The sequence below is a fragment of the Lepisosteus oculatus genome, chromosome 5, assembly GCF_040954835.1.
Source record: "Lepisosteus oculatus isolate fLepOcu1 chromosome 5, fLepOcu1.hap2, whole genome shotgun sequence".
Classification (NCBI taxonomy): Eukaryota; Metazoa; Chordata; class Actinopteri; order Semionotiformes; family Lepisosteidae; genus Lepisosteus; species Lepisosteus oculatus.
This window is the reverse complement of record NC_090700.1, coordinates 33780269-33806941: the sequence shown is the minus strand read 5'-3', so window position 1 is coordinate 33806941 and position 26673 is coordinate 33780269. Positions and strand designations below refer to the sequence as shown.

General features: G+C 39.1%; 1 protein-coding gene across 1 annotated transcript; it reads right to left on the bottom strand.

The window, feature by feature from the left end:
* Positions 1–101: 101 nt before the first annotated feature.
* On the bottom strand, positions 102–25969 carry LOC102692675 (solute carrier family 26 member 9). The gene is made up of 21 exons (XM_015342100.2): positions 25889–25969; positions 24302–24431; positions 23129–23268; positions 22175–22285; positions 20619–20794; positions 19448–19612; positions 18707–18859; positions 17639–17721; positions 17054–17201; positions 16297–16410; positions 15660–15737; positions 14826–14921; positions 13708–13814; positions 12973–13042; positions 12574–12666; positions 11824–11955; positions 10963–11217; positions 7588–7642; positions 6356–6495; positions 5098–5160; positions 102–3390 (listed from the first exon to the last, which is right to left on the bottom strand). The coding sequence occupies exons 2-21, from the start codon at positions 24424–24426 to the stop codon at positions 3379–3381; spliced, it is 2316 nt and encodes a 771-aa protein (XP_015197586.1). The 5' UTR covers positions 24427–24431; positions 25889–25969; the 3' UTR covers positions 102–3378.
* Positions 25970–26673: the final 704 nt, after the last annotated feature.

Here is a 26673-nt window from a genome sequence, read left to right as displayed (position 1 = left end):
AAACTTGTATGTACAGTTTAAAAACTGATACCAGCTGTTAATAAGGGCATGAGAAACAGAATAAAAGTTTTGAAAACCAAATATTTTTTTCATACGTTTTTAATGTATTGGTCAAAAAGGTTATTATAATGTTGTACAAATATAAGAATTGAACTATGAGACATGGAACAACAAAAGCAAAAACCGATAAAAAAAAAAATCCGTGTTCCGATGGGTCCTTTCCCCAGCAGAGGGCGCCTGTGACGTTTCAGTAGTTAACGGACAATTATGAATGACTAAAATTTAAACTGAATAAAACGTTATCCAGGGGGGTTTAACCTATAACGCCTAGAGGACCCCTTTTGGAAAATCCCTTTCAATAAGGACCCCCAGATGAAGTAATGAAATCTATTCAAACTATGTAATTAATACAAATAATATCAATGACTAAATATCAAAAGCACAAGAACAGGTCAAAAGATCCACTGTTAAATCTGACATTGCTCCTGTGTGTGTGGTTGTTGACCTTCAACACAACTAGACAAGGGGTGGGAAGCTGACCTTTGTTTCTGATGACTCCTTTCCCAGAAACAAAATAAAACCACAAATAGAAATACAGACAAAAGCCAACAGGCCTTATGGTAGATGATAAGTATATAACAAATATAATATTCCCAATAGTCAAGAGAGCCCTCATCATTTATTTAGTATGAAGTATATGGCCTGTTATCCCAAAACTATGCACTGGCAGGTTAATATCAAAGTATAATATCTACTATAGCAAATAAGATCCTGGAAAAGTTCTGTATCTCTATACAGTAGTTCTATCTGCAAACTGCATAAAAAACATGGTGTAAAGCTTTTTAAAGTTCACTGCAGGTTTCCACCAACATTAATAATTTAAAACAGAGAATTACCCCTGACCAACTTGGTTTTGAGGGAGCAGGCCAAATGCATTTTATTCATACCAATATTTGTTCAGAAAACATAATACAATGTTTGTCAATTGAAAAAAAACTCATAGACGAACAAGAAGTGTATGGCTTCACATTCACAAGAACAGCATCACAATCCAATACACTGTATTTATTTAAGTCCTTTAGATTTTGGAAGATCCAGAGGTTATGACAACACAAAACCTTAGACAGTATTGTGGCTGTGGGTATGAAAGTGAGAGATGCCTTTTATTACAACTGATGAGAATTAAAAGGCATTATATTTGGAGAAATTCTTGGCATACGTTTTATCATAAATGACAAAAAACAGATGTAACATAAATATAAAAAACATATTTCTAAAATACTTCACCAACATCTTAATAAATTAATCTTCTACAGATACCAAAAACTGCACGCCAACATCTCTCTTAGTGCAAATGTGGTGTCTTAATGGGAGTACAGTCAGACTACACAGCCTGAAGGACTCCTTCGAAGCCCTCCAGTTGTCTAGATGTTTGCATGCGTTTCTTGTCAAAGACAGAGTGCGTCCAGCAGAACTGCAGTCTAAGAAAGTGTTAAAGAACTTTCGCTTTTCACAGCTGCTTTGTGGTGCTGCTGGGATCTAGCAATGTGTGAAGTCCTTATCAGGAGCAGGGCCTCTCCTATCTCAGTACCTGCCTGCTCCTTACTTTATGTCTCCCTGTGGAGATTGAGTGTACTTAACAGAGCAAATACTCTCCCTCTTTCCCTGCGCAATGAACTGAAATAAAGCCCAAGAACTGATACCCATTTAAATAATAACAGTAAAAAACACATCCTCTCCAGAGAGCGGTTTTCACAAAATCTCAGGAAGTGTGATGAGAAAAATAAGATATATGTGTATGTTTCCCTTAATGTTGTGTAGTTAAAACATATAGTAAAAATAAATGTACCAGTCTTCTATCCTCTATCCTATTTTGTAATTGTTTTGCTAAGTTCTGTTTAATCATCTTGAATTTTGTGAGTCTGAAAGTTTATTTTTTCAATGATCATATATATGAATACTTGCCAAATGGGGAGGAACTTTCATTTTTTGGGATGAATAAATGCCTGTTCATTGCAGGGCAAGGAGAAAGAGCCAATCCGAAACACAGTAAGCTTGAATGACCTCTAAAATTGCTGGGTTGAACACAAAGTATATTTTTGTTCTGGTGTGATCAAATATATGCATAGAATTACCCCCTAAATAAAACATCTGTACTTGTTCATTCATATTAATGTCATGATCACAAACACAAATTGCTTGACTGTAAAGCAAATGTTACATTTTTTTACTTTTCTCTCCCAATACTATAAGAGGGTACAGCATCTTGCAAAAATACTGTATCATTTATATTTTGACTACCAAAACTGTACAACTGGGATGTGTGTGTCACCCAGTAAATCAGGTCAAGTTAACAGCATTAACAGTTAACAGCTTTTTAAATACATTGGTTTCTTTTAACAAAGTAAAAATATTCCCAAGAATTTAATAAATGGTCGTTACCAAACTGAAAGCAGTTGAAATACTGTATGCATGGATACAGCTTGGGTGGGTGTCTGCATTAGAGTTTTCCTAACTTCATGCACTGAGTGAAAGGGTCATGTGTGAATGTATGCAATTAGTAATGTCTTTGAAGATGGGATAATGCCTGAGGTCTCAATCTTTGGATTTCCTCTTCTAACTTCTGAGAGAGAAGTAAAAGTGCAAGCCATATACCTTGTTTGCATGATGTAGGTCAAACTGGGCTGCCACCACACTTAGACAAATTCCTAATCACAGCCAGTTGTACAGTGAGAAAAAAGATACAGTAATTTGTTCATGCATACTGTACTACTGTATGTGCATATGGAGACCCTTGTGGAGCTTGAAAAGTAACATGATCTGGCTGAAAAGATGTAGAAGCTAATTACATATCACCAGGTGATTCTACTTCAGTAATTAAACCTATAATAGGCAGAAACAAGTAAACTGAGCTTTCAGGAAAAGTCTCTGTATAAACAGTGTTCTAGTGGAAGTGTCTACTACTTGAGTGAACTAAGATGCATATTGCATTTAACAGAATTGTGTGACTTCACTTTATGGCCATGATAGAACAGATTCTTTCAATTGTATTCTATATATTAATATATTCCATTTATCAGTACTCCCTCCCTATAGTTTTTGCAAAAAGTGTCATGCTAATATGTGAAGAAATAAAAGCAGAGAATGCTTGTAGGGAGTTACTTAGTCAGATTTGCATATAGTTAAAGCCACAAGTTTCTAAATTGTTTTGTCTTTTGAGCTTATACTATAATTGATTATAGTAATCAAACATCATGCATAAGGTCCACGTGAGAGTCTGCAGGGTGGGTTTTGTGGTCATTTACTGAGCACCTACTCAAACCTTCTACCCCCCTTTGTCGGTCTGAAGTTGAGAAGCCATCTGTTCTTGGACGCCCTTCAGAACATTTCCTGTCAAAACCAAAGAAAGGTGTTGATATGAGAGTGGCTAAATTGACTCAGCTTACCATAAAAGATGCAAAAAGTGCAAATCCACTGCAACCATTCAGATCCTCCTGAGACGGGTGTGGGCTATCTTTCTGCTTCAGTGTGAAAACACTTCCATCACAAAACCCGAAACTGTCTGACCTCTAACAATATACATTGCCTTGGATTTATACTATAATATTTACTGACAGTTCACCAGTGTCACCTAAAGAAGCAAACAGGAACAAAAACAAAACTGAGCAATACCTACAGCTCAGAGTAAGCTCATAGCCACAATTTAATTAACACCAGTGATCTTTACTCCTGTATCTGAGCATCCACATGATCTTCAAGTTTTTTATTACAACAGAGGTCTTGAAGACATAATTCAACCAATAACGTAATTACAACAGATATGGAGCATCCCCGGACCTGGGTTGACAATCAGTGATCTATATATTTTATTTTTCCTTTAGTGGTTGTATATTTATATTTAAAATGATGTGAATGAAAATATCACTGTTTTGTTCTCAAGACACCAAATCTGAAGACAGCAATTACCCAAACTGGGGTAGAAGGTGTGAGGCAGTGCCTTCTGAACTTTGAATGGAAAGGTTGTGGGTTTGGTTTCTGGGTGGAACACGGGCATTTGTACACCTGAGAAACTAATTTGACTCCAAATTGGTCCAGTAAAATAGCCTGCAGTATTAACGAGCATTGGATAATAAATACAATAAATTGATTGTAATAACAAGACATTCCTCTTGGGTTTTTAAATACTGCCCTTTTCAGCAGGTGCACTGTACAGTGTTGCATAATGAATGTGACCATGGCCACCATGTTCTGTAACAGATCCTGTAAAAGCTGTGTGGCGGCACTGTGATTTGTTAAGCAGGTGTTTCATTTTGATTAATGACAGGAATGATGTAAATGCATCCAACTAGTCTTTAAAATGAATAGAGCTGCTTTGCAGATATTTTGGAATAATCTAAAAAGGATTTCCATCAGAATATGAATGTCTGTTAAATATTACTTGACAAAACACTACTTATTAGAAGTGATAGACGTTTGCTATCCTACACATTCTACACATCCATGTCTAAGTATCCGAGAGGCACAGCGTGAGACCTCTACAAAACAACAATGAAGACGTTAAAATATATCGTTTTGTCTTTACTGTACCACTTCAGTTCAAACCAGCACAACCCAAATTAAAGCACCTAAGTAACATTCACATACTGCAGCTACAGTACAAGTCTAGAATTAATTATTTATTTTTGATGTCTCTTGTAAAGAGTTCTGTACCTTCAGACCAAAGGGAAATGTTTGTTCGTTATTTAAAATTGCATTACATGACCAACGATATATGTAAATTATGATTTCACAGTATAAATAGCAAAAGTTTGTGGAAGTGCATGAATCTGTTAATTTTTTTCACAAGTCTGATCTGACATTCAATAGTGTGAGCTAAACAGGGATGCCTTCTTTTTAGCTTATTCAGAAGAAATATACTGTGTTTTCAGTAGGATCTTTTTTCACAGTGTATTATGATCAAGCTGTGGGTCACAGTACAGTAACAGAGTTCTGCTTGTCTAATTGGAAGTCTATGATGTGCCTTTTCACAAAAGTACCCTTTGTTATTTGTGACTGACTTGAAAACAAAACAAAAGATGACTGAACACTGTCTCTTACCTGTTCCAAATCTGTCTGCCCTTCCTCAATGTCACAGGCCAGCTCCTTCCTCTCCGTCTCACCCTGAAGAACAGAACACCCCATTTAAAGTGTTTGCTTCACAAAATTCAATGATGAATGAGAGATTACACGAGTAAATGACTTGTACATTTCCTAAAGGTGTTTCAGGCACTGTTCCTAGATCTAAAGAGGTTTTCTAACCTGTCTGAATTTCTTTCATTCTATTTATTTGCAAGCGACAATATTTGTTACTTATTTGTAACAGTCTTCCATTTGACCAACATTCCCTTTTCCAGCATTGTGTGTTTTGGTTGCATCTGATTTTAGAGACATTTTCCATTCTAAACAAATGTCTTAGTGAGATGAGTAAATTTATTCTGAACACAATCTTTTTAGAAAACCAATTTCCAAGAAAAACAAATGTCACTTGTAACCTCAGTACTGATTTTTACTTGACCTGGATTTCTTAAACACCATTTCCATTTTCCAAGGCTGCAAAAGTTTACATCCTCTGGTACAGATAACAACGAAAAAAAAAGAATTGTTTGTGGACAAAAGCACACATGAGTCAGAGACACAACAGTGGGCTTATTGTGCCCTGACAGTCACTGGCTGCTCAGCGTCTCTCCCATAAGCAGCAGCCCTTCGGTTCAAAGGAGTCGCTGCACTGCTGTTTGAGCTGGCTGGACTCCATGGCGCTGAGTCAAGGCCGTGTCATGCCACCAAGGACAGCAGCCATCCCCACACACAGACCCGCTCAGGTGGGCTTCAAGGAATAAATGTGACTGTAACCCGGCCCGGCCTGGCTTGGCCTGACACGTTCACTGTAAGGTCAGCACACAATGGTGACTTCCATTTCCAAGTAGCAACAAACAGAATCAGCGACAGGATATCTATGCTTTGTGATATTTAAGAAAAATATTTCAGATAGATTCTTTCTTCAGGTATTAATATTTAGTTCAACAACCAATTTCTCTCCCCAAAACACAGTATGCTTGCTGCTTATAATTGATCGGTTTATGTACCAACAAATTCCAAAGAAGCTGTCCTCAAATCAAAAGAAAAACACTGAATGGATGTGCTTTTGATAGTTTTAATGTGCACACTGAATAATATAATATGTTTTTGCCCAGCTGGTTCCTTCTGTGTGTATTCCACTGGTCTTTTCTAGTCTTTTGCACCATTTCATGCTTAACTTTGCTCTTTGCTGTGGTTTGTGAGAGCACGCCATTATAAAGAGTGTTAGAATGTGTCCTACCTTGTCCAGGTCTTTTGTGCTGTGCTGTGCTTCGTCCAGAGAGAAAAGTATGGCATCATGAACAGATAGAAAGAGATGACTGGGGTCCAAACTTCCTTCTTCAAACACCCCTCCAGCCTCCAGCTCCTCGTACACCTGAGCTACAGTGTGGCCGTACACAGAGCCATGAACAAGGTGGGGGAGGCCAAGGCACAACAGGGCTTTTAATGTGTGACTGCCATAGCTCCCAGGTGTATTAAAGTCTAATAAGATGTCTCTGTTTCATGTGCAGACAATACATGCTGAAGCAGAAGTACTGCAGACGTCTTTTAATAGCTATACTCTTAAGCATGTACTGTATGTAGTTCTTGAAGTGGATAAACAAAACTTATGAAACTTTAAAAGCAGCATGCAAGAAGTCAGTGACAGAAAGCTTATGAAAACAAAAAAGGAAAGTGATTACTTTTTGATGTGGGTTTTGCATGGCAACAGGGCTTTGAAAAGCATAAAGAATAAAGAAAGTGCACAGCTTTTAACTTTCAGATTGAGTAACCCCTTCATTATCACATAACTCTCCAAAGTTAAACAAAGCGCATGCTGTCAGACAAAAACCTGATTGTGTCCAATCATAAAGCAAACTTATTCTTATCTCGTAAATATATACTACCTTTCATTGCCTTTTCCTGCTAGCTCTATAGTTTTGAGAAAAAGTGGCTCTGTACTTTGACAGTCTTGTGTTGACTTCACACTGGAAAAGTTGTGAATGAGAGGTGCGTACAAGCGTGACAGAACAATGCTGTCCAGTCCAGGACTGGTGTAGTCTAAACCTACATCTACATATATCTACATCTATATCTACATTACTTGCAATCAATTGATTCCTTAATATTGGAAAATACTTTTAAACAGAGATGTTAGACAATATGCAGTAAGAACGTTTAGTTAAAATCAGAGGGCAGAGGTAGAACTGAAAACCTGCTGACATATCAGCCATCCAGGTGAAGGATTGGACAATTAAGACAGCTGCTAAATCTTCCCCTCCATCACCTTACAGCAATGTTTCTAATGTATAGCTTCAACGGTAAAACAGAAAAAAAAACAATTCCATGATGTTGCGTAGTAAACTGTAAAAAATACTTTTATTCCCACACGTTGAACAATTAGAAAGGAAAACTCATTTCTGTGTCTGAAAATTTCCTGATTTCGGGCCTCATGTCAACAAAACTGCCAGCAAAGCAAGAAAAACACCTTACCTTGAACATTCGCCAGGTACAACCTGATACCCAACTTCTCATAGCTTGAGCTCATCTGTAAAGAGAAATAAAAAGGAAGAGAACACCATTGGTGAATAAAGATCTACAGTGCATTCTCAAAGTCCTCAATGGGGTTTTGTTCAACAATATACTCCCAATGTTTGCAAAGGTCTGAACCTACCTACAGTAGGTACAAGGAAAAATCAAAAAAATTTTTTTTCACTTGTACAGAATCCTGAAGGTCTTTCACAGGTCTTGATTTACTCCATTGTACTTTTTGGACAATCAGTCTGTATAAACCTATGCACATTTTGCACATATTTTATTGTTTTTACAGTGACTATGATCAGCACATTTTGCACACACCTATGTATTTATTTTTATTTATCTTGTTTGTCTTTTGTTTTATAACTATTCTGATGTCTGTTTTGCTTGTCTTGGGCTGGACTGCTGTAACACATCAATTTCCCTACGGGATTAATTAAGTATTATCTATCTATACCTATAAAACTTTTCCTCTTAATATTAATACAAAACAAGCAACAAGCTAACATTTTATTTGTTTTTGTTTTTTATCTGTGAGCCACAATTTCTCTTTGGTTGTGTTTAGATTATTGACATCGCCTGGAAACTTGTGCTTCAGTTGGCATGTTCTAATGCCTCCATTGTTTGTTTTACAGGTGTTAAGGGAAAGTGTATTAGTGTATGCTGCTCTGCCTGTCTTCAGGACCAGCTGGTGCAACTACAATGCACAAAGAGACAGAGCCAGAGATCAGTCAGACAGACTACACAAACACACTAAATTCTCGACAGAGAGAGAGAGACAAGGCGGCAAACAGGGGAGAAAGGAAAGCGAGTCTTTATGTTGTGCTGTGCTTAGTTCTTCCTTCTGAACAGTAAGCTAATTCTAACTCTACATTTTTAACTATATACAATTTATTTTAAATGCAGTATCTTCCATTTCTGTTTTTTTATTGCACATGGTGTACAAAATGGAAATCAACATCACACCAAAGTCTTCTCATAAGCAGCTTCTTTCCACTCATTGGTTCCCTAAATCTAAAAAAGATTCTTAATTTATATTTTGTCTTGAGTTCTATCTACTGTATATCCCTTAGATTTTTCTTTGTAGAATATACAATGTTTACTAGTACTCCAATTTTGGTGTCATCTGTAAATGTAATTAGTTTACAAACAATGCCACAACCTATATTACTGAAATAAATTAGGAAGTGGCGCTAACACAGATCCCTGTGGTACTCCACTTATGATCTCTCCCCATTTTGAGCATTAACTCTTTATAGGCACTGCTTTATATCTGTTAGCCAGTTCTCAACCCAAATGGATAAATTTCCTTTTACACTTACACCTTATAATTTGACTGTATTATTTTATGATAATCTCAATTGTTTTAGAAAATCTCAATATATCATCACATGCTTGGTTTACGTCCTCTTCTGCTGTTTTATTAGAAATTATATTAGCCAAGCACAAAATAGAACTCTGTTTATTGGTCTAAATTTACTTTGTATAGTTTTGAGCACCACGCTAGCAATTTTTCAATCAATGCACACAATGTCTGTCTTGACTGACTATTGGAGTAGTTTTGTTCATGTACTACGAACACCATCTCTTGTTGCCTTACGTATAACTGGTAAAATACCATCAGGTCCTCAACATGTGTTTATCTTACATATTGCTACTTCCTTTAACACTTCAAGGCTATCCTATTTCATATAGAACTTTTTATTTCCTCAGTGTTGTCAGTTTCTTCTTTGGTAAAAACATAAGTTAAATATCCATTTTAAAACATCAACTATTTCCCTTTCGTCATCTAAATGTTTCTGATTTTTATCTCAAAGATACTTTATTTTACCGTTTTCTGGGATTCTTCTTCAACACTTTTGCAATCGGTTTCACAGAACTACAGTGAGTAGCATTGTAGATAGGGATACAAAGCAAATCCTTACTCATTAGTCACAATTTACACGGTAGTATGGGGCAGCGAAGGGAGGTACTGTTGATCATATCACATAAAATGATGTCATTTTCTGTGATGAAGTGAGATTTGATCTGGGCTTTGCTGATAACTCCATGTCTATCAATGGCGATTAGCACAGTGCTGTTTAATTTAGCAAGACCGGTATTGTGGAGGAGTAATAGGGCACTATAGGGTGCAATTAAAGCTCAGTTCCAATCATCTCACTGCCAGGAGTTATCTGGAGAACATCTAGTATGTAGCTAGTTCTCTTAACACTTAATATTGCAACATGACAGCCAAAGACACATCATGGGAAAGCTCTCCCACAGGATCTTGTCAGTGTTGGTCAATGTCGTATAGACTTCCCGCATGTAACACATCTTCATTACTTGATATAAGAGCCATCTGAATGTCTCTTACATTACAACCCATACCAAGCATACCAGCATGGACTGTAGTTGTTTCCTCTGTCAATTGAACTGATTAACTGATCAAGGACTGAATTTTTAAGATAAAATTGATCTCACTCATATGTATGACAAAACATCTGAAGGTTGTTTAAAGAATCAATTGTTCCTTCTATTTTAAAGTTGCCTTTGACATAATTGGTAAAAATCGGCAAATGAAAATTAAATTTTATATTATTAAACTTACAATACTGCTATCAATTTTAGGCCTGTTGTTACACTGAAAATACACATTAGGATCCTTTAGAAAACTTTGAAGAGCAAATACCTTAAAGAGACTTTAATATTGCTGTTATAAAGATAAAGGAGCTCTGACTGAAGCTCTGACCAGCTCTGAAGGCCGAGCTGGTAAAGGCGCTGGCATGGAGTGCTTGTTGAGCCCTGTACTCCAGGTGTCTCAGTAGGCTGTGTCATTAGCCAGCCATGACCAAGACCCGCCATGTGGCAGCACAAAACTGTCCGAGTCCTACTAGGGTGGGGAGAAAGGAGGCATTCAGTCTGGATATTTTCAGCTTTCTGCTCAACAGTGACTCCTAGGAGCTGCTGGACACCTGGAAATGTCCAGTTTTGTCAGTGAGAGAGATGCTCCTCCTCCAGTAGCTGCTAACCTTCCTATAAGGCCCTGTGGGGTTCACCTCATGTCATATGTTGAACAATTCTGACAGAGGTGCGCCAGAGGAGAGCATGCAGTGGAGGTCCACACTTTCTGCCTGTGCAGTGTAAGTGGCTGTGATGATTAGCCAAGTCTATTCACACCTGCCCACTACATATTTTTGAGGAGGTAAACACAGCAAAGTAACTGTTTCAAACTGGCTGTACATGTATCGAAAATCCCTTGAGCTCAGTAGAGACTCATTCTAGCCCCAGTGAGATCCTGTCTGTGTGTGGCGATGTGTTGGAACAGAGGGAGGACGGGGAAGCCAGCACCTTGGTGAGGACTTTAATGCCCATGAGGTCGATGAAGCACACTCCTGCTAGGTCCAGAATCAGGGTGTGGAAAGGCGGGGGTGGGGGAAGCACCGGGATTGGAGGGAGATGTGAGTCATGTGGGCCTGGCTCATTCAGTTCTATCACACTGCAGTTAAAATTGACGTAGGTCGGGGACAGTCCGTCTTCCAGCTTGCTGCCTTTGGTGGAGCCGACATTGTCAAAGTCATTCTGTAGCTGCTGCAATGAGGTGGTCTGTGTGAGAGAAAATGAAAGGTAGTTTCGAGCAGCACCCAGGAACAGACAAGAAGAATGTTTTAGCCATTTGCTCAAAAGCAGACTGTATCCTACGATGTCTTCTCTCACCTCATCCCTATGATTAACATGGTCTCAAAATGGTCTGCCTGTGACTGAATTAACTTTGCTTGCGCCTCGATATATCCCAGGAAAATTTTAGCATGAAACATTGCAAAGCTGTAGCAAAATAAGATAACATTAGGAAAAGCTGTTGTTAATAGCTGTTGATGGGAAGGTGTGGTATTTTCAGGCTTGCTCTGACTGAAATATACTTTGCTGAGAGACAACATCTCAGACATGAGCACGAAGCCCTCAACTTGACACATCTATCAGAGTACTGTAATTTTTTAGCCATTAAGTGGTATATTCTGCCTATCCAAGTGCCATTCTTCAACATGCAACTTTTGTGGCCTGCCTTTTTGAGATCTTTTTTTTTGCTTTCTTTTTTGTTCAGTGTGCTCTCAAAGCTTCCTGTGGTCATGTAGATCCCACCTGATGACAAGAAGGTTAACCCTGTAACCCTCCCTAGACTGGGGGACCCCTCTTCTCCCTGGCTATCCGCACCTGGTTTTTCATGCTGATCAGAGAACTCCTCTTCCACTTCTTCTCCTCTTTTTTCTGATCTCTCATCTCCTGTTGTTGCTTCTTGAGGAATTTTTTCCTGGCAAGGAGCATTTTCCCAGGGTCCAGCCCTGTCTGTCGAAACACATGTAAAACAATACAGGAACAGTACTGGCATACTGTACATGGTAATACATGGCATGAAATAAAAATCATTCAGTTTAAGCCACAAGCCTTAATTTGCTGTAAGACCCACTATGGATTTCTCATAAAGGAAAGCTTGTACAAAATAATACAGTATATATTGGAGTGAAATGAGAAAAACGTCTAAGAGGTTGTTCTTTTATTTGGTTTCACAGAGGTGTACATTTTTTGTCTTTCTTTATTTGGACAATGGTAGGCATATGTAGGTAAGTGGTACCTCTGAGTTGTTCCTATGTGTATCTGTATGTGAGAGACCTGGAATCGACTGGCATCTGATCCAGGATGTATCCTGTCTTGCCCTTGTGTCTGCTGGGTCAGGATCCATTGGATAAAGAGGATGTGGAACATGGGTGGAGGGAGTGCCACATAACTCAAAGAGATTCACCTTTTTAGAGATTCTCTTTCTTTGATAATCTGTCATTAAGAGCAGCACAATCTTTGTACTGAGCAGCATCTAGCCTTTCTGTGCTGTTGTCCATCAGAAATAGAACTGTGGCCAAATTCTAAACTTTGCATGTTTCAATTATTAATCAGGAAACCTGTTTTTACCTTTTTGATGACTTTTCGGCGGAATATTTCAGCATTCGCAAAGTAGAGAGGAGAGCAATAGTTAACGATTTTCACCCCTTCGATGTATTTCACCTGCAAGAATGAATAGTCATTTTGATCAAGCATGGGAGAATAAAGAAGCCCCTCATATCAAAGCAAACACACTGTTTAATTGATGAATGTTGAGAACGTCGTGTGAAGCTGCAAGCTAACAGCAATTTTCAAATAGTTAAGGAAAACTCATCTTTTGTTGTTTTTATGATGAGCTCCTTTTGCAAACTAGAAATAGACAGTTGTTGGTATATTGTGACTGGAGTCTCTCACAAAACATTCATCATGTTGCAGTTCACTACATAAATACCCGACAGACTGTATTGTTTCAATGCTCTTTCTTCCTACCTTGCTGTACACTTTAGGGTTCTTGTAGAGATCTGTGTCCAGGACCTGTCCCAGTTCTGAACCATTTCGGCTGTAAGGGCACACAGAAAGACTCCTCTTTACATCTTTACGTCTGCTCCTTTTTGTATCAGGTAGTAGTCAGTCAGCATATCTGAATACTATATATTCTGTATATGTAATAATCTTCTTATCTTATCCTTCCCATCAGCACTACTCCCAGGTGGCCTCCTACTAGCCTTAGTATTTCTGTCTGGCAGTGCTGAGGCCCCAGGTTCAATTTTGAACCTGGCGTGCCATTTGTGTGGAGTTTGTATCTTCTCATAATGTTTCTTGTGGGTTTCCTCCAGATGCTCCAGTTTTCTCCCACAGTCCAAAAGACATACAGGTAGGATAATTGGCTTCTGGCAAAATTGGCCCTGGTGGGAGTGTGGGTGTGTCAGTGTTTATGTGTCACATGATGGATTGGTATCCTGTCCAGGGTGTATCCTGCCTTGCGTGCGTTGTTTGCTGGGATAGACTCCAACTCCCCCACTACGCTGAAGTGGATGAAGCATTTGGAAAATGGATGGATGGTTATATAAGAGCCAGCAATCAGTAGCAAGAGGAGATAGTTTCTGAAGGATCTGAAGACACCACTGTCTGTATTTTAGGATCAGAAATACATCAGGATGGAATGCATATTCCATATAGCATTAAAAATACTAAAATTCTTAATGACAATTCAAATGCACTCACAACTGTGTCTGGAAGATCACCACCAGTACTGAGAAGGCCACCCCGATGGCCACTCCATAGGGCAGGCTGAGGAAGAAAGTGGCGAGGAAGCTCACAACCCAGACAGACTGCAGAGAAAGAGAGGGGAGGGAAAAGAGAGAGAGACATGCTCTCTCCTGTGTCCAAGCCTTGACTGCTATAAACCTCTTTGCCATCCACGTTAAAAAAATCTCCATTATCTCATTATCTATTCCAAGCTGCCTACCTAAGAATCTGTGAGTGAAATCATGTTGGAATGGCATCTAAAGCTCACATCACTGTACTGTGGCTCTAGAAAATATTTACAGGTTGTACACCTTATTGAAAAATTTTGGATGTGGCTTCCAAATGAGGGGTATTTGTCTCTGCTGGTACTACTTACTCAACGATGATCTTATACAAGATTAAGTTACTAATTCCATTCTGCATATTTTGAACTTTTAAGCACTGCTTTGTATTGGCCTACTAACACAACTAAGCTTACACCTGCAGGTTGCCTACCCTAGCATCTGATACAGTAAGCATTTATACGAAGGTGAAAAACAGCACTATGACTCTCTTGTTCAAACACTTAATGCCATGTAAACACAGACAAAGGCAAGTGTGACTGACATGTGATAAGATTCAAGGAAAGCTATCTAGAAGTACTTCACACAAACTCTTTTTAATGGGCCATGAATGTCATGAACGTGTTAATGATTTGATTTTGGATTAAAACATGATTAAAACACGTTTTATTTGCACTTTGCTGTACTGTGCAGCATTCAGAACAGTACAAGTGCACATTCAGAACAGTACAAGTGCAGAATTGTAAACAGGTGGTAGTTCTTAACTCTCCAGATCTACAGCAGAATGATCCCTGGGAAAAAAAAGCTTTGAACGTGCCCAAACTAAGCTATCAAATTTAGTTTATCTTACTCCCAAAACGTCCCACCCTTCTTCAATGAAACTGTGTGCGTCATCTTATGATAACCCTGGCACATGCTATCAGGAAAGAATTCTAGCATTTAAGTACTTAATTTATAAGGCTTAGATGTTAAAAACTTTTTACAACACTGAGACGAGTTAACAAATTCTGTAATTATATGTGTATCACTCACACAGTCCAGCTTGTTCTTTTTCCAGAGGTAGTACGGGTCTGTGAGCTGTAGAAGAGTGTTCTTGAGATTGACTGCAATGAGAGCTCCCAGCACAGACTACAGGGACACAGGGAAGAGGCAGGCATTCATATTGAACTGCGCTCATCACACCTTAATTACATTAATTAGCAAATCCCTCATAGGATGTGAATATTTTTAATACAAGTGCAAATACATCAAAAATAAGATATATTTTTACTTGATCTATTATTAGAAAAGTTCCTCATGTGACGTTTGTGATCTCACAGATTTTTGCTTGTTCTTAAAACTTCATCCGCTCTAATTCATATTAAAACTTAACACAAATATGTATGAAATTTTTTGTTTTCCAAATAAGAGGAGGCCATTTGGTCCTGTCTGGTAGTTATGCAGTAGCTAATCTATCCTGGATATAATCTAGTTGTTTCTTGAAGGAAGCTGGCTCTAGTTTAGTTCTAACAAGTGTTTCATAACATTACAGTACATGTATTAGAAGTCAAATGTTTTGGTCTATAATTACCTAGTTAAATTAGCAATTCTCAAGTGCAATGTGTACTATCCCTATCTTGAGTGACTGTTTAAAATACATAAAGGGCTTCTGGATATGATATCTTGTTTCCTTCAGCAGCCTAATGTGCTTTTCCATGCTTGTTACATAATGTGCTTAATCTTCTGTCAGAGTTTTTTATGTTTAGTCATGCTTTACACAGCATTCCACAGTACTCTCAATTTTATAAAAGTCAAATATTATAAGGAGAATCTTCACAGTACTCCTTTTAGGAATTAAAGTGCTTTTACAAGTGGTTCTGGTCCTACCTTGGGCAGTGGCTTGAGGTACGCTCCTAATGCCAACATTGTCACCATCACCACCAACATGACACACAAACTGGCAAACTGGGGGAGGAACCAAATCATTAAATCAGGAATCACTTTGTTACACTACAGTTATACAGTGGTATAATTATGCAGTGGTATTCAAGCACTTATTAAGTCAATAAGGACCAAATTAATACAAATATTTAACAACACTAATCATACCACATCTGTTGTTTCCTTGTAATTGGGAATATATTATCCCCCACAAGATCTTAACCTCCATTTTTAAAGTATGTTTATTTCAGAGGGTTAGAAAATGTGTTTGATAACATAATAGGCTTAGCCTTAATTTTACATAATGCTTTCCTGGTAGTCAGATTCAAGATGTAACAAAACAAAAGCGTCAGGCATTCAGAAATTAAACAGAATTAAAAGGTAAAGAGCAAAAGGACATTTTAGGACGTGATGTGAAAAAGCTGACTGACACTTTAGATCTGATATGGGCTGGGAAGAAGAAAACGTAGAGTCTGCCCCTCCTCCCCGGAGACTATGGAGCCCCATATTGGGAACTGAAAGAAGGAAAGAGCTCAAAGAGCACAACGGGGTGTGGATTTAAAAGGCTCTTTCTGGGGCTCACCTGTGAGCTGCCCCCGGCGCTGTCCACAGCCAGCGTGACCGACAAGGCGCAGCAGATGACATGGATCTTAAAAAATGACCCCAGGAAGTTACTGCAGCCAAGAGCCAGCATTTCCTGCACAAAAAGAGAAATCAAAGGACTGCTTGAAAGAAGTGGTGTGAACGAAATTCAAGGGACAGGAGACTTCAACTCACTTTCTTTCCACCACTACAAATATTACATAAATTGTTTAACTGATATTAATTGAAGTCCAGCTGACCCTACAAATGACACTTGCATTCTTTAAGAACTGGTGATTCTGTGCTACTTAATTATGCTACAGCGAACAATCAAGGACCAGTTTTCCTTTTTATTGTCCCCAGGGGCGTCCGTTATCAGCTCAGTGCTGTGGGACTGCTTAATTTCTTTTCCTAGTTAAGGCATCATGTGGAAGGGCAATGCAGTTCTTGCTCAAAGGCACACAAGCGCACTGGTGCCACTGATTTACAGGCCACAGCTGACAAACAGCACGACACATATTAGAACAGGAAAATCTCTGGAGTCCAGAAAACAACCTCTGTTCTGTCACTGAAGAGGCACAGATAGCAGTAACTTTTGTCATTAAACGGTCTGAGGCAACGAAACGCAATCTGTTACAATAACTAGCATTAGGAGGTCAGCGCCGGTGATCTCACACATAAACCTGCACTGGATCTTGAGACACTGCAAAGAGCGTGGGTGCGATCTCAATTAGAGTTCCCCGGCCGACAGCGTGTACCTGGTTGGGGTCAACGTCGTAGCCATTCTTGGCCGCCAGCGTTCTCCCCATGGCCAGGTTGATCACGTACCCAACGATGGCGAGAGAGAAGGCGGTCCCGATCATGTCCCCCCACTGGCTCACCTCAGGGATGATGGGAGCTGGGAACCTGGAGGGTTGGGGTGCAAGGGAATCAGTTGTAAGAAGTGATCATGTTTGCTACAGTACAAGTGAAGTGAATTTTAAAGAAAAGTCTTCGAATCATTAAGGAGAAAATAAACACAATAGGCCTATTCAGGATACTTACAGTAATTTTGTACCATTGTTGATTGAACTATCCTTATACCATTTAACATCCTCTAAATTAACAGCATCCATTATATTGTCCAAGTCTAATGTGAGCATGATGCAAAACTGTCAATTAAGTTGCATTATACTAACTGGTCTCTAGATCACATAAGCCTTTATGGAGTTTCTATAATTGAGTTCATTATTCAGAAACTAAAGTGTTTCCAAGAAAATGTACAGCAAGGGAAGGCAATAAAAAATCTAGTTAAATCTAGTATAGAGTCTGTCTGTGAAGAAATGAGAGTCAATCAGTCTCACCCCGCAGGGATGTGCCCCACAATGTCCATGTGATATTTCTGTGGCATGTCCAGAGGCCCAGAGATGGCTGTGGCTACAACCACCTGAGAGAGCAGAGGGAGATTAATGGACACAATGGACACAGTATCGGCCTCACACGGCGACTGGCCATCTGCATTAAGGTAAAAATCCAGCAATTTAAAATCAGCAGCCTTCACACGACCGGTAAATGGGGATCTAAAAAATAAATACAAGTTGAAAAAAGAAAATGTTTCTTGGATGTTTGTATTAACATAGTATTTTTCTGCATTTACTGTGACTTTGCATTTTTGTTTTGTTTTCCTATGATTTTAAAACAGTGAACCAAGCGTTCTGTAGCATACTATGGTAAACACTACTTAAAATGAATTGTTATACCTAATTATTATCTTATTATTATTCAATAGAAAAAACCATATGAGCTACACTAGGCATGTTTAAAAAGCCATGAACCAATTATAGTCCATTCAAAGCATAGAAAAAAATAATTTCACATTACATGTAATCTTGTTCATTCAATTCATTCTCCATCATCTTTTCATTCCCACTATACATACAGTATGTACTGTAAGTGTATCATAAGTTTCGAATCACATTGTACTCCTTTGGTAATGGGGTAAGGGTAGCATACCTACTGTAGGGACACATAACACATTTAAATTAAATCCATAGTATTTTTACTGACTAGAAGTAAATGCAATGATTTTGCCTCACTAGCCTTCAGTAGGGTCTATTTAGAAAGAAACTGTACATCCTCAGACTATTTTGATGGTTACTATAGAATAAGCAATTTAATCCCAATTTAAATGAATGGACTTTTGTCAAAATAAATAAATATATTGTTTTGTACCAGCTGATGAAGTGTAGTGTAGTCAAAGAATCGTATATTGCAAACTGTGTCCTTTCTAACTAATACAAGAATACAAGGCTGACACTTAATTTAAGTCATCAGCTGTGTTGAGTAATGATGTTCATTGCAACTGTTGTATGGTAAAAGGTAGAAGCTTCCCTGTGAGAAGCCTTGTGAGTGTCCTTTGTCCCTTTACTCACGATAATGATCTCCATGGGAATGGGGAAAGGTATCTTGTGTCGGAATCGTGCGTTGAGCTCCTTCACCACGATGAGAGCCACGCTGCTGACTATCGCAAAGATCAGGGAAGCTATGTTGGTCTTGTGAAGCCCACAGCAGATATCCACCAGAGTCTAGGAGACACACAGGCCTGTTATCCGCAGATGTGCATTTTATAAACTCTCAAAATATTCCCCTTCAAATATTTCTCATACTCATTGACCTAAAAAATGTAGGTCCACATAAAAAAGTTCTGGGCTTCTGCACGTCACTGCTGGGATTTGATCCTGGTCTCTTGTGGGCTCCAAGCATGCCCAGCTCCACTCCCTAGGAGTTTTACACTGTCGAGATTTCAGAGTATGACATCACCCCTGTAACCTGCTCAGCACACTGAGTCCCATCACAATGTTAAACATTCAGAGACCTTTTGACATAATTTGAGGTTAGGATGAGGGTGATGCTATAGTATGTAGAAGCAAACCAAACAGTATGTTCCATCAGTTTGAGGTCTGGTGATGGTACTCGGCAGAGGGAAACTGGTGGCAGTTCTGCCTTGTGCTTCTCAGACATATTGCAGATTGTCAGAAATCAACCAGACAACAGTCAAATAAACATTAATAAAGAGATTAACTAAGTAGATGCTATCTGTGTGGGGTTAAGGCATGAGGTCAAAGAGACTGGATGACAGGCCACATAGTGGATGTAGATAGAGACAGACTCACGTAGATGACAGCCAGGGGTCCACTGTAAGGGGGCACATAGATGCCAAAGATGTATTTGAGGACAGAGATGAGGATCTGCAGCCCAGCAGCCGTCATGAAGCCCCTGACGAAGGATTCGGACAGGTAGATTGCTACAAAGCCAAACTGCATCAGCCCCAGGCCCATCTGCACAGGCAGGGAGCAGAAAGTGAGAGACAATCACAACCAGTCTTTATCTGGGTAGGAAATAGGGGGGATTCTTAAAGTTGTTTGGTCCTTTATTTCAAAAGTAACAGAATCATTTTAAGCATGCAACTTTAGCAAGAAAAAAACAATGTGTGTCATTTATGTTTTGCTCCACATTCTGGTTGGTTAAACAGGTAAATTCATGATTAAACAGATACATTTGATTAACAGTTGATTTGGTTGATTTGATTATCAGTTGACTAAACAGACAAACTTCATGAACAAAGTCATTCGTGGGCGTACTGACTCATTATTCCAGAGGTTATCTCGGATTCTGTGGCATGAAGTGTCTCATTGGATATGATATTAGGTCATGTCAGGATAACCCTCCAGCAATGTTGTTGCCTGTTTGTGCAGCCAGATGCAATGGTGCACTCAATCTTCTCCTCTTAAGATTCTCTACTACAACAGCATTGTCCACATTGAGGGTCTGGACTCACCACACAATAGAAATTAATGCATTGTTAGCCAATTTTCCACACTGCCCCAGTTAGATTTATAAAGCACTTTATCATCGAGAAGGGATTTTTTTTACCTGATCATGGGCCTTAAATGTTGTCCTCATGTTACATTACAGGGTATGCTTGCATAGGATTATGCAGAAGTTTAGGAACACAAGAAAGAATATAACAAAAGGATGCAAAGGAGGACATTCACCATGTTATATTTCACACAGTGGTCTTCAATGTAAATGGTAATATAAGTCAATTAAAAAAGTAACATGGCAAAGTAGCCTGAAAAAAATGCAGAAATGATCTGAGACAGTAAAATCTACATTGGAAGACACACACATTTCCAATCCTTAAGAGAGAAGGTATCAAAGGTTTCACCCTTAATTTACAAGTTAAAATTTCAATTAAAAGAATCTTGTCACGGTTAGGAGAAATTCATGTTTACATTTTAAGAAGAATGGCTAGCTTGAAATTGATGAGCAGTAAATGATTACCTGTATGAGTGCTGTCAGGCAGGCCAGTGTTCCTGAGATGTGCAGTCGGGCGGCGTTCATCTTCGCCTCATCCAGCACTGTGCTGTTGAGGGTGGCATTGAAGTGCTCATACTGGGAATTGGGCGCTAGATCTAAGCACACCATCCCCACCATGATGCTGAGCACTGCAAACGTGCCTGCAGAGAAGGAGCTCTTTTCAAATTTCACACGCAGTAGACCATTACAGAAGGGAGCCCTCACACATGACCGGCTCAGTGTTAGGTACAGCAGTGCAGGTGTACCAGAATTCTCTAGGTTCACAAACAGAGTGACTGCATGCTCTGAGACATTTTCCCAAGTTGAATTTAATTGCACAGTACTGGAAAAGGGGCATCAACATTCCTAGTCAACCTCAGTCAGTCCAAATGAAGTCTTACTGATAAAGACTTTCTCACTGCTCCCAACACTGGGCTCCTTATTGCTCCTTTTGTTGTACTATACAGTATTGCACTCAGAAATCTGCAAAAGCATTCAATGTTTTTTTTTTCATTTTTCAATTTATTGTACAAATATCTTGTACATATGAAGGTGGGTCTTTTAGTGAATTTAATTTCCTAGACACAATAATATACAATTAAAAAATAAAAACAAGAATAACCGTACTCCAACCCCACAAGTTTCTATTTAACCCTACAAAACAGTCATACAGCTACACTGGAGTCTGCTGCAACAGGACTCTCATTGCATCAGCAACAGAACTCCACACTCCCACTGGCACCATGCATCCTAGCAGTTGAAGTTCCATATCAATAATATCAAGATGGGCCAGGATCCACTGATTCATGGTGGGGCAATGTAGAGACTCACAGCACAGTGCCAACTGCATTTAAGCTGCAATAAGGCCACTGTGATTATCCCGAAATATCATATATAGGCACACAGAATATTCCTATTTAAAATAATGGACAAAGAGAATGGGAGCTATTTCCAGAATTTAACAAGGACTAGCTTCTTACGATACTATCGATGATAGTTCACAAATGTAAGTGGATTTAAGGGACATTTAAGTGGATACTTAAGGTTTTTGAAGGCAGAAATTTTAATAACCCACACATATTTTGGGGGAATGTCTTTATTTGCAATATTCAATTCCCTAATCCAAATACTAACCACTGCTGGGCACCTATATCAATGTAACAAAGAGACATTTACAGACTGTGGAAATCCTTCTGTTTTACCTCTGATATCAAGCAATTTCCAACATTGTGCTGTGGCTGTGAAGACAGCCTTTCTCCCCATGAATATTGCATTATGACAATGTTAAATAAGAACTGCAGAAAAAAAAATAGAAAAGTCTGTGAAATAGTTACAATGAATCTCGTGATTACATGGTATCAGTAGGTGTAACTCCTCCCACTGGGGTTTTGACATTCCTGCAGTACTCACAAAATTTAAGTACACACCTGTCTGGGTGTCCAAGATAAATGAGAATTAAGGGAGAGAAGGGAGAGACACACATTTGATCTTCTGTGTCTGAATGGAGGTTCTATTTTGCTCCTCCAAGGAGAACATTTTACCTGGCACCATTTGGTGGGCAGTGCCCATGAAGAAGTATGGGATGAGTGGGAAGAAAGAGGAGTAGAGGCCATTGACCGGAGGCAGGTTCGCCAGCAGGGCAAAAGCCATACCTGTGAATGACATGTTCAATGTTCAAATCTCAATCAGCAACAAGACTACAGTAGATCAGAGACATTTTGAATGGAAAGGATCTCAGCTCTGGACTTTTCAGGTCTTGGGCTATACAATCTCATTTAATCATGTTAGAGATGAACAGTTAACTTATCATCTTCTTTCAGTAAATCTGTTCCCCTAGAAGTACTTGGAACTCTCCCTCTGAATCAAAACTCAGAGAAGTGGAATGTGTGTTTGCTCAGTACTTTCAAGGAGAACTCTTCGTAATGAAGTATTGGTCAATTGTTATAATGCGATTTGACTTTCACAACATTTAATTTGCTTAGGTATTTTTGCACTTCTTTGTACATTCTCCAACTTCAGTAATGTAATGATATTATCTGAATGATTATAGATAAACAAATGTACAATAATATACAAACTGATGTATTATTTGATAAACTCATAGGTCAATAGTGGAAGAATTGCAACTTAACTTGTTTAGTGATGTTGAGTTGTGTCATGAGAAAAAAGGCCTTGATAGTGGGAAATATAATATGTTGAAAATATTAAGTGAAGAGAAAGAGCTCTCATTGCGACTTTTGTAACTCTGTGTTTTTGACAAAAGTACAGTACATGTGGTCCCCTCAACTCCAGTCCTGAAGGGCAATAGGTTCTAATTCTAGTTTTCATTCCACTAGAGTTATTACTGGTTGATTTAACAGCTTCTTTGATTAAATACATTTTTTTTACAACAAGTCTATCGTAGATCATGGTTCTTAGAGACCTAGATTGGTCTGTAGCTCTCAGTTACCAGTGTTGTGCCCCCTTGGACTACATATTCACAAGCTCAAACTGACCCTGTGGAACCTGTATGGTGCCTGCACTGACTCCACTGATGACATCCACAAGGAGGTTCTGCTTCACTTTGTACTTGGGCAGCCAGCTAAGGATGGGGAAGTGTCTGAGGGCCAGAGCTTTCAGACAAGACCCGGAACACCTGGCAAAGACAAGTAAGACTGTTCTGTTAGGTGCAGAAAACAAATCTAATTTTTTCCTAATTTCTCTTCTCTTTAGTTCTTTTTTCAATGACCACTACAACTGTGACTGGATCTTTTACATTGTGTTTTTCACCTTCTGGTAATGGGATTTCTGAGTGGTATTTAGTGTGGGAAATACTGGAGAATGTGAAGGCTAAACACAGTAAGAGGTGCCAGCACAGACAGACCTGGAAATACAGAGATCTGCTTCTGTGTGGCAAGTGTGAGCCTGGAAAATGACAGATGACACACAGGCAAGATTGACTAGTTAGCAGGCACCCCAGATTGACAAGCACAGAAACCAAACCAAGTGTAATCCCAAAGAAACACACAGAAACAGCAGTTGAATTCATTACAGCTTGTTACATGGTCACGTATACAAAGTATCCATGCCTCCGACAATAATATGCATGTTCATAAAGTACTATAAATATATAAAAATTAATATCACTCCACAAGAATTAAATCAATATTACTAATATTGAATTGATATCAGCATGAATATACTCTACAAATACAAATATGAATATTAGAATATTGCTTTTTTAATGTCCATCTACAGTAATATTTGTAACATCTCAGTTATCTGGTGTGGAATTATATTATTATATGTTGTAATTTCTACTCTTCTGCTTGCTCTGGACCTATCGATAAAAATGTACTTAAACAAAACCTGGCCATTAAGACACTTTGAGGTGAAGTGAATTGAATGTGGAGCAGGCAGAAGGAGGCAGGTAGAGAGAGAGGGAGATGGAGGATGAGAAGTGTTGACTGCACTGAGGTTACTGGTGATGTGCTCCAGGCCAGGGGGTGTGACTGCGAGGCAGGATGAAGATGTGAATGGATGGCAAGGACAGGACAGAAGGCCGATTGAAAGGGTGGGGTGGGTGAGGCCAATAACTTAACAAAGGGAGCCAGCAAGGGGGATGGCCCTTGGTCTTGGTAACCTTCAGTGTACCCGATGGAGGGCTAGCATGAAGAGGAGCCCCATACCTGAAGAGCTTCTTCACTTTCTCTGCTGCTGGGAAGCTTCGGCTCTTCTTGTCGAAATCCTCATCAAAGCTACGCAGGGAATAGGCTGGCCTCCCAATCACGTAGCGTGGGCGTTGTTGATACATGACCCCTGAGGATTCACCAGCCAATCAAAATCCAAGGGGGAGGCTGGAAAGGGTAACACTGGCTACAATGGCCGCCCCCACCCAGGACAGGAAGACAAGAACCAGCTTTTTTCCCCATTTTATTGCACTTTCCTCCAGTATAGTGGAATAGCAGGGTGTAGTAGGTAAGCCTTTGGACTCATGATTGGCGGGTTGTGGGTTCAAGTCCCTACTGCAGACACTGCTGCTGTACCCTTGAGTGAGGTCCTGTACCTCTGTTGCTCCAGTCCCCCCACCTGTATAAATGGGGACCAGCATTGTTGGGGTCATCCCTGTGGTTAACAGGGGTCCCATCCAGCCTGGGATTCATGTGCTCTTCAGTCTGCTTAAAGCTGTGGAAATCAGGATAAGCTGTGGCCTGGTGATGTGACTCTGCTATGGACTGTACATTTTTTTTCTCCAATCTGAGTTACAGTGCACTTTCAATTTCAAAAGGAATTGATTTGACATTCTGTACATAGCATTTTGTACTTTAATCTTTCATTTTTTTATACTGAAGTGGCACTGTGAGACAGTGGTTAGCATTTGCTGCCTCATGGGTCTGGGGTCCTTGGTTCAATTCCAGACTTGGGGTGGTGTCTGCGTGGCATTTGTATTTGTGTAGGTAAATTGGCTTTTGGGAAAATTGGCCCTGGCATGCCCATTGCTTGGTAGGATAGACATGCGAACCCGACTTTGGTGAAGGGATTAGAAATTGGATGGATAGATATTCTGGCTTAATAGTTCTAATGGTGGATTCATAGGTATTCACCTTTTCCCAGTTGAACACAATGCTTTGACTCTACTACACAGGAAACTGTTTTTTTTTTTCACGTAAAACATTGGTGTAGTCTGAAATATCACAGTGTTGGCAGTATTGCAAGTATTCCATGCCAAGCCTCTCATTGCCTATAACAGTCCATACTTTTATCTAACCTTCAGATGATCAGGTACTACATAGAGCGTACCAGTATACGGCACGGTTCCCAGAACTCACACACTCACATTTAATCACACCCAATCACCCCGGTCACCTACACAATTCAAAAAGTATTTCAAACATAAGCTTTGAAGCAATGTTTGGAAATTGTTAAAAAAAAATCATAATGGAATTAACGATTTTAAACTACGGCAATATTACTGAGAAAAGGTTTAAAAATATGTCTGACAGATGAAAATATAGAGCCAAGTGCTCCATATCAATGGCAAAAATATCAACACAATGTTTGTGAAGGCACACTTGTTGGCATATTAAATCCCCTCCCCCCCCGAAACAATAAGATTAATGTATGCATTTGTTCATCTATTGATTTTTTATATTGCGCTACTGAAATTGAATGCAATAAAACATGAAGACATTGTTTTAAATAAAACCCTTTGGACATTATTAGATTTATATATTAATTCATAAGACAGAGAAGCAAGGAAAAACGTAACAGCTTACCCTTCTAAAAGAGAGAAGTGGAGCAGGTCAAGTACTTCTATTCTGATGCCTGTCTGCAGGCTGTGCTCTCAGGAGTGTTAATTATTGATTTCACACAAGGAGGCAGCTGACTTGGCCTTTTAGCTGTACAGGGGAGGGAGTTAAACACCCCGCCCGATCTGATTTGGTTACAGAAAACCCGAAAGAAGCCACATCACCTGTAGTGTAGCTGCTCTCATAATTCTTTCCAAACAATGGGATGCATTATTTTGCTTTTTGCTGCTTTTCATCATTTCGAACCACTAAACAGCTGTGCCTCAAAGTTACCTCCGCTCCTGATCTGAGGAATGAATTACGGAGGAAAGGAAAAAGTCTGTATAATTCTTAACACGTAAGGAAAAGCACAAAATGATGAGTGAATTCAAGTAAAATTCACAGCAAGTAAATTTAAATGAATAATCATTTGAAATAAAGGTTTAATGGTAGTAAAGACGAGAGAAATGTGATTACAGATTAAACTCCTAATGCAAGTTCCTCACAGTACAGACTCACAATGTAGTACAATATTCTTAACCTGTCTTGACTACACAATGATGTGGAATTGCTGACTTTGAGCTGAACTGACACCTTGTGGCTGAAAGCCTCAGAGTGAATTTTAACACTGCTAATAGGAAAGCATGGTGAAAAACTTTCATGCTTTGCATACATATCAGGGTTTTCTCAATAATTGCAGTAGATAATGAGTAGAACATGTGGCACTTTTATCGTAAGACTTGATGTATGACAGATTGACATTTAAATTTGGC

Coding starts and splice junctions, on each gene's coding strand:
- LOC102692675 (XM_015342100.2), bottom strand. CDS start 24,426: ATGTATCAACAACGCCCACGCTACGTGATTGGGAGGCCAGCCTATTCC. Junction 13,815..14,825: donor AAAAGAACAAGCTGGACTGT/GTGAGTGATACA, acceptor CTTTCTCTGCAG/TCTGTCTGGGTTGTGAGCTT. Junction 5,161..6,355: donor GCACAAAAGACCTGGACAAG/GTAGGACACATT, acceptor TCTGTTCTTCAG/GGTGAGACGGAGAGGAAGGA.